This window comes from Mauremys mutica, chromosome 1, assembly GCF_020497125.1.
Source record: "Mauremys mutica isolate MM-2020 ecotype Southern chromosome 1, ASM2049712v1, whole genome shotgun sequence".
Taxonomy (NCBI): Eukaryota; Metazoa; Chordata; order Testudines; family Geoemydidae; genus Mauremys; species Mauremys mutica.
Window position 1 is genome coordinate 144,272,297 of NC_059072.1, and position 7,915 is coordinate 144,280,211.

Consider the following 7,915-nt stretch of genomic DNA (forward strand, 5'->3'; position numbering starts at 1 on the left):
TCACGTGAATAGTCTCTCTGGCTTCAGTGGGACTGTTCAAATCATCAAAATTACATTGGTCCATTGGCAGGATCGGGGCCCAAGTGCCTTTCCCCAAACCAGGTATCAGTGCCCTTCATGGTACTGGGAAGAGCAGGTCCCTGAAGTGTGGTTAATTAGTAGCCTGGCATCAGGTTTGAAATCACTCTCTTCAATATGTAAATGTCATAGAATCATAGAATATCAGGGTTGGAAGGGACCTCAGGAGGTCATCTAGTCCAACCCCCTGCTCAACCAGGGCCAATCCCCAACTATTTTTTTTGACCCAGATCCCTAAATGGCCCCCTCAAAGATTGAACTCACAACCCTGGGTTTATTGGGCCAATGCTCATGTCTCCATTATCATAGGATCAGAGCTGGGGCCCATGGCTGAGCTCCCACTTTGCAGCTCAGGGGAAACTGGGTTGGGATGAAATGTGCATTTTTTTGGTCTTGATGGGAACAATGTGCAAACAAGCATTGTGCAGGTAGGTGAGATCTGTGATGCCTAGGCATGTCCCATGGGCTAGGGTCCCCACTCTGCTCCAGCCACCAGGTCTCTGCTGACGTGTGGTCCCTTAGGGACTATATCAGATGTCAGGAGTTACAGCAGCCCCTAGTGGCTATCAGGGAGTTGTCACCAGCTCACTGCTATCCCCACACTTCTCCTGCACCAGGAAGCTCTCAGTGTAACACCGACAGACTGCGGTTGTCAGCGGGCAGGATTGAACCTTGGCCCTCTGGAGGTTAGAGCATGAGCATCTACCACATGAGCTAAAAGCCAGCTGGCTGGTAGCTAAGGCTGTGGTGGAGTAGAGTCATTTAACTCTCTAAGGGTAAGTCTTCACTACCCGCCATATCGGCGGGTAGCAATAGATTTCTCGGAGTTCGATATATCACGTCTCATCTAGACGCGATATATCGAACTCCGAACGTGCTCCCGTCGACTCTGGAACTCGCGGAGTCGACGGGGGAGCCACGGATGTCGATCCCACGCCATGAGGATGGGTAAGTACTTCGAACTAAGGTACTTCGACTTCAGCTACGCTATTCACGTAGCTGAAGTTGCATACCTTAGATCGAACACCCCTCCCCCCCCAGTGTAGACCAGGCCCAAGTGTTCTCATTGCCAGTATCTGGGACAGACCACCACACCCAGGAGCTGCGTGGATTACATCAGAACACAGAGAATCTCCACATGTTTTCTTTGAAGAACAGAAAGAGATAATGGATTAAACTTGCCAGAGGCCCGCTTAGAGGAACTGAGGGTGGGGGCTGATTCACAGCCCATCCTGTATGTTGCCCATCCATTATGCACATGGGTAGAGAATGGATACATTGACTGTAATGTGACCTCCTTGCTATTTTCAGGCTGGAATCTGCACTCACTAAGAAGCGAAGGGGCCTCTGGGGCTGAGAGGGTCACCCTGTCCTCACCTCCTCATGACCCAGGTTATGATGACATTGATGATGGCATCTCTGGGACATCGATATAAGAACGGCTGAGTTCAGATGAAATATCCTGTGAGGATGTAAATGCTGTATGGTTAGACTCTTCCTGTCCCAAATGCTTATTGACCCATGAGGGAATTGGAGACAATCCCTGCCTGGGAACTACTTCCAATAGCTTTTTTATTTCAGTTTTGTTTAGATGCAAGAAATAAGTGGGACTGAGACATGGGCTGTGATTTCCCCTGTAACTTCCCGTTGATCAGACAGCCTGCTTTTTTGTTCCTAACATTTCTTCATTGTGAATTTTTGCTTTTTCTTATTAAAGCCTTTTTGAAGATCTGTTCCAGGGCTGATGTTTCTCTCTTGAGGTCTGTTGGGTGGCTCCATGGGGACCAGCAGGGAGGGAGATGGAGACTGAATCTCCAAAAAGTAATAATGTTAAAATGTCACTTCTCAGTTATCGCTGGCTCCAGAATGGGGCACTGCACTGTGAGTGAATGTTCTATCAGGGGTGTGGTAACAGTGAGAAACCCAGCAACAAAATATTCCTAACGCCAGAGAGTGCCATTACCCTCAATCCAGACTCCAGACTTTCCTCTGAAATCCAGGAGAATAAATGGGAGGTTACTTACAGGTACCTTAATGAGCACACACACACATGATTAGGCCCCTAGTCTTGTCTTTGCCCTACAAATTCTCATACTATTCCTGTCACTGTGGCATCAGAGCATTGTTTAGAGATACATGAAGTGATAGGATTTTCTTTCATCACATGTGGATCATTCTCCATCCTTCCTCCTGGGGAAAAAGTGCATATGGATTCTTATGGAGGGTTATGGGGGTTTATTTTCAGTTTTATTTTATGACATTCTGTGAGCTTATGCTACTGAAGGCAGATTTAAGAAGCTCACTTTCAAGTGGAACAGAAAGAGGGTTCAGGTGGTTTTGTGATCCTGTGGGAGAAACAATTGCAACTAGCTGTTCTGGTTCTCTTTCTAAAAGATACTCTTTAGTTCAACCAAAACTGTGGGCTTGATGTAGGAATTACTGTGTGAAATCTGTGTTATTCAGGAGGTCAGACTAGATGATCAGAATGGTCCCTTCTAAGCTTTGAAAGGCAAATATGAATCCCTGCTGTGAGATAACAAAGCCAGATCTACAACACCCCTCCACCAAAGTAGTCAGATAATTGTATCAGTGTCACTAATGAAAGAGCAAGCAAATGGAAATTAAAACAGCCCTACTGGGTTTTGGTTACAGTATGATCATGTCCATTCCCTGTACTGGAAACAAAAACATACAGAAGTAAATAAGCATCCTGGCCGAGTTCTACAATTTCTAGCAACTGAACTATGTAGGTACTCCTACAGCCCCATCATTATAATATCTCAGCCTCTCCCAGACATTCATCAATTTACCCCCACATCATCCCTGTGAGTTATGTAAGTATCATTGTCCCCAGTGTACAGGTGGGGAGCTGAGGCACAGATAGGTTAATAATTTAGCCATAGAAGACACTTTGGGATAACCCAGGCCAGTAAGGGGTTCAGTCAGTGCCTGCCTTGCAACCCTGGGTGCCTTAAATGCTGTGTTGCTGTGGCTCACTACTACTGGTTGAGACCATTAATGCCTTGCTATGGAAGAGCACAGAGCCATCCTCACTCAAATGATCCATTGTTAGACACATGCTCAAGAAGCCATGACTTCAAGCTCTCATTTCTCAGCCTTTACTGTCTATGTTCTGGGTAATTTAATTGAGCAGGTTAGGGGGAAGCTACTCTGATGTCACCTGAGGTCTCCTGCTGTACCTGAGTTATTTTGGTCTGGACAAATCCTGGGCATGGCACGGAAACTGCTCTGATTTCATGAGTTGATGATCTCCTAGCTGTGCTGGCTCTCTTACATCTGCCATCAACTTCTCTGGTTTTCTCACTTTGCCTGCACGTCATGGCTGAGGTGCAGGGTACTGCCCTAAAATGACTCCATTCCTTTCTTCCAGAGATTCCTGAGGGACAAGGAAGACAGGGTGAGGAGAAATATTAAAGTTTTCAATTTTGTTATTTTTGTCAAAAATTTGAATTTAAACATAGCAAAAAGGGGGAAAATATTCCAACAAAGGTTCACCACATTCTGCCCGTTCTTCTTCCAGCTCTGGTGTTGGGAGATCTTTTGTGCCCTTCTGTTAGGCTCTGTTCCATAACCGCTCATGTCCAGAGTCTGTTGGGCCACTGGGGAAGAGCGTGATGCTGGAGATGTCTTGGACCATGGCAATATCAGGAGGGTTTTTTTCCCATTTCACATGAATGCTGCAGTCCCATACTCTAGCATTGTTGTGGTCTTAGCTGAGAGCCAGCTGGCTGAAAATGGTGATACTGGTAAGTCAGGGAAATGCCTGAAAAATGTAAGGTGGTGCTGTTACCTCCTATTATTGAAGTGGTTTCCCAATCTGTCAGTGAGGTTTTCAATGTGTGTAACTTCTATCTCCCCAACTGCTCCTAAACCCCAGCTAGCATCGGTGCCTAGTGCCCAGTTCCTTTTGTGTTTTGATCCATGACTTCAATGATTTGTCAGTGAAGTGGACTCATTACAGGTATCTGCAGCTCTATAATCTTCTCACTGCATGACCTTCATGTGTTTTACATTGGCATACTGCAAACCTTCTTTTCAGTCACTTAATTCTCTTGATCAGAGGCAGTATAGCCCACCAGGTCTCTGTTATTTGTATTGGCTTCTTCTTCACAGCAGGGTGCAATTCAAGGCATGTTCTATGATCCCCTCTGTTGTCTGGGTCCTGGATAAATACAGGACTCTCCTTCTTTCCCTTCATGACGGCTCAGATGCTCCTGTTCACTTTCCGTGGATTTGAATGTCTGGGGGCAGGGATTTCCCAGTGGAGAGAGCAAAGAACTTATTTGTCACACTAGTGGGACGAAACCTGAGTTGCTGGCCCCCAGGACAGTCAGGCAGCTTTTTAATCAAGCATCTGTGAGGGCCTGTGAAAGGCTGTCTGCAGTGGGGAGAGTCTCAGTGCATTATTATTTGTTAAAGAGTTCTGTGGCACATTATAGACTAACAAACATATTGGAGCATGACCTTTCTTGGGTGAATACCCACTTCATTGGAATTGGAACCTGCATCCGACGAAGCGGGTATTCACCCATGAAAGCTCATGCTCCAATACATTTGTTAGTCTTTAAGGTGCCACAGGATTCTTTGCCACTTTTACAGATCCAGACTAACACGGCTACCCCTCTGATACTATTTGTTAATAAATCATTTCAGTTTCTGCTTGTGGAGCTGTTGTGCAGTGACCTTGATTCACACAACCATGGGAAGCTGTGAAATGGCATAGACAGAATCAAACACCAAGATACAGAGATATTGCTTCAGGCATTGAAAATAAAGCCCCAGATGTTTCCCATCAGACTGGTGATTAAGCTTCTAGACATGCAGATTGCAGGTGCAGAAACCACAGCATGTGGCAACTCATCAAGATGAGACAGGGACCCATTCCAGCATGGCCAGATCAAGGAAGAAAGTGGTTTCTCTCCTTCCACTCATTTCCCACATTCAGTGTCACTTGTAGTCAAACACTGTATGAGCTACAAATCTTCAATACACTGTTTTAATCATCTGGTGAGTATCGTGGGAGTACAGCCACTCTGCCCCTGCAGCAGCTGGGTCACTGGAGATCCCTTTCCCTCTAGCAGTGTGCTCCGGGAACAGGTTACCTTTGGAACAGTTTGCACTTTACAGGGGGAGCTGTAGGTTTGCTTGTCAAAGCTACTCTAGCACATTCCTTATCCTTTCCTAGGGGTACGTCTTCACTACCCACCATATCGGCGGGTAGCAATCGATTTTTTGGAGTTCGATATATCACGTCTCATCTAGACGCGATATATCGAACTCCGAACGCGCTCCCGTCGACTCCGGAACTCCACCACCGCGAATGGTCCGGAACTCCACCACCGCGAATGGCGGTGGCGGAGTCGACGGGGAAGCCATGGACTTCGATCCCGCGCCATGAGGACGGGTAAGTACTTCGAACTAAGGTACTTCGACTTCAAATTGCGTACCTTAGATCGAACCCCCCCCAGTGTAGACCAGGCCTAAGCTATCTCAGGGGTTCCTGTCTGGAGCAGGTTGTCGTTCAAGTGCACTTGACAGCCAGTAGGTGGCTGATTCCCCATGGCTGGTCAACTGCTCAAATGTAGCTAGTGCTATCTTACAAAACGTCCATTCAGCTTCTTTTCTGTGGGCCAGAGGCAGGTAATTTGGGACTTGTTTAATAGGTGGGGCATTACCTGTATGAGTCTCATGATTAATCAGACCTATTTGAGCTAGATCACCTGGCCCCTGGGAGAACACCCCCCAATAGTCCCATCCCAACTGGCATAAAACCAATTTTGGACCTTTTGTTAGTTGGACTCCTGCCCACTGACACATCTCCAACACGACTGTCAGAACCCTAGGGGCCTCCTTTCCTGAATGGGAACCCACTTTCCCTTCCATGTTGGCCTCTAAATAAACTAAATCCACATAAAACATCTGGCCCTCAGTCCCCACAATTGGGCAGATCTCTGCAGGTCTCATTTGCTGCTACAGTCCCACAGGGAGTCCAAACCCAGGATTGTGTCCTCTTGGACTGCAGCTACCCACATCTCCTGGGCACCTCTGTCTCCCGAATTCTAACTTTCAGCAAAGCTGGACGACATACCGCAGCCAACTCCCCTGTTGCAGTCTTCAGTTACCCTTGGCTGGGCCCAGCCCCTTCTCCAGGAAGCACCCCCTCTGTGTGGAACCTTGGGTGGCACATTAGACATAGGTGATCTGTGTCAATTAACCCTCACAATGCATGTTCTAAGTGCAACATCTCACAAACAGATGTCACTTCGATCCAGGGAGACACTGACCTTCTGTGACGGCTCGACCCCCACCATAGGTACAACATTCTTGGGTTCCTTCTTTGATTTCTTTCCAGGTCTCCAGGCTGGGTCCCTGGCTGGGGCTCTGATTTCAGCTCCATGAGCCAGGTATCACCCCTTTATCCTGGCTCTCTCCTACTGGATAACAGGAACCCTTCCTCTTTGGTAATGTGGAGTTAAGGGAAATGTACGGGGGGAGGGGGAAAGACAAATGTATATTTGGGCTGTGCCTGAAATCAGAACAAAAGCAAGAAAAACAAGAGGTAGAGCCCAGGCCTGGCAACCAGGCCTGCATCTTTCTATTCTTGGCTTTGCTACTGAGTGGCCATGACCAAGTCACTCCACCTCCCTCTACGTCAGTTTCCCTAACAGTAAAATGGAGATAATCAAGATTATTTATCATCCCCATCTGACGGGGTGAGGAACTGAGACACAGAGAATTGGAACCTGTCTATGCTACCAAGTATTTTAGTGAATTTTTAAGTGGGTGACTCCCACCGCATGACTGACATGACTCCTTAACATGTGCATTCCCCGCATATGCAAAAGCCATGTGAGAGCTGGGCTGGGAGCCCTTTTCCTGTTTTGTAGGGGGCAGTAGGTATGTGGTGTCTGAAGTCTGAACATGCTCTGAACAACTAACTTAGTGTGCCATGGGGAGCACTATAATAATAATCACCAATGAGCGCGTGGGGTACTCTACGACTATTGAGGGCCAGCACAAACATCCAGAGGGGCTGGCCAGAGACAGGATCTCAGCCTTGTGGAGGAGATGTGGTATGGTAATGACATCACAGAGACCTTTGTCAGGCCTTTAGCCTATTGGGCAAAGATAGTGGGGATGCTCCTGACATGAGACATGCAGGGGAGGCAGGGCATTTGCAATCTCTGAGACCCTTGCGGCTTTCCTCAGCAACTCTCTTTTTCGAGGTCTCCTTGGAGGCCTTAGAGAGGTGTCAGGGTCACACACCGGAGCGCCAGGGAGGAGCCACTTTTGAGTTTTCTCCTTTCTTACTAATTGCTTTTCATAGAAAATTAAGCTTCCCTATTTGGGAGGTTAGAGTTTAATCTCACTGTTCAATCTGATCCACTTGTCACCAGCCAAGCTCTGGGCCCACAAATCACTAGATTAAGATGGAAGAAAAGTTTCTCACCTAGTATTCTGCCCCTTTGAATCACTGGTGGTGTTTTGGGTTTCTCCTTCTGTCTTTCTTCCTTTTGCTCCCTCCCTCCTCTCTCTTCTTCTTTCCTTTCTTTTTTCCTTTCTCCCTGTTTCCCTCCCTCCGAGGCAATAGGTTTAGGGCCTGAGTGTATCTGTCTCTTGGCAGTAAGATAATATTTGTTTTTACAGCCACTGTCGAGTACCCAGTATCTTCCCCCTGCTCTGCTGGCTGGGCAGTGTAACACACTCCCATACAGCTCCCCTTTAGCTTGTGCTGCTGTTAGAGAGAGAAGAGGAGGGAGAGGGGCAGAGACTCTGAACATGCACTGCTCAGTGTCCATCATTTAGAGCAAGTTAG

General features: G+C 47.2%; 1 protein-coding gene across 1 annotated transcript in view; it reads left to right on the plus strand.

Moving 5' to 3' along the window:
• LOC123348125 (antigen WC1.1-like) overlaps positions 1-1,514 on the plus strand; it is an 84,879-nt gene extending 83,365 nt beyond the window's left edge. The window contains exon 16 of the mRNA XM_044985562.1: positions 1,390-1,514. Coding sequence (XP_044841497.1) covers positions 1,390-1,514 — 125 coding nt within the window. The remainder of the gene's footprint in view (positions 1-1,389) is intronic.
• The last annotated feature ends 6,401 nt before the right edge of the window (positions 1,515-7,915 follow it).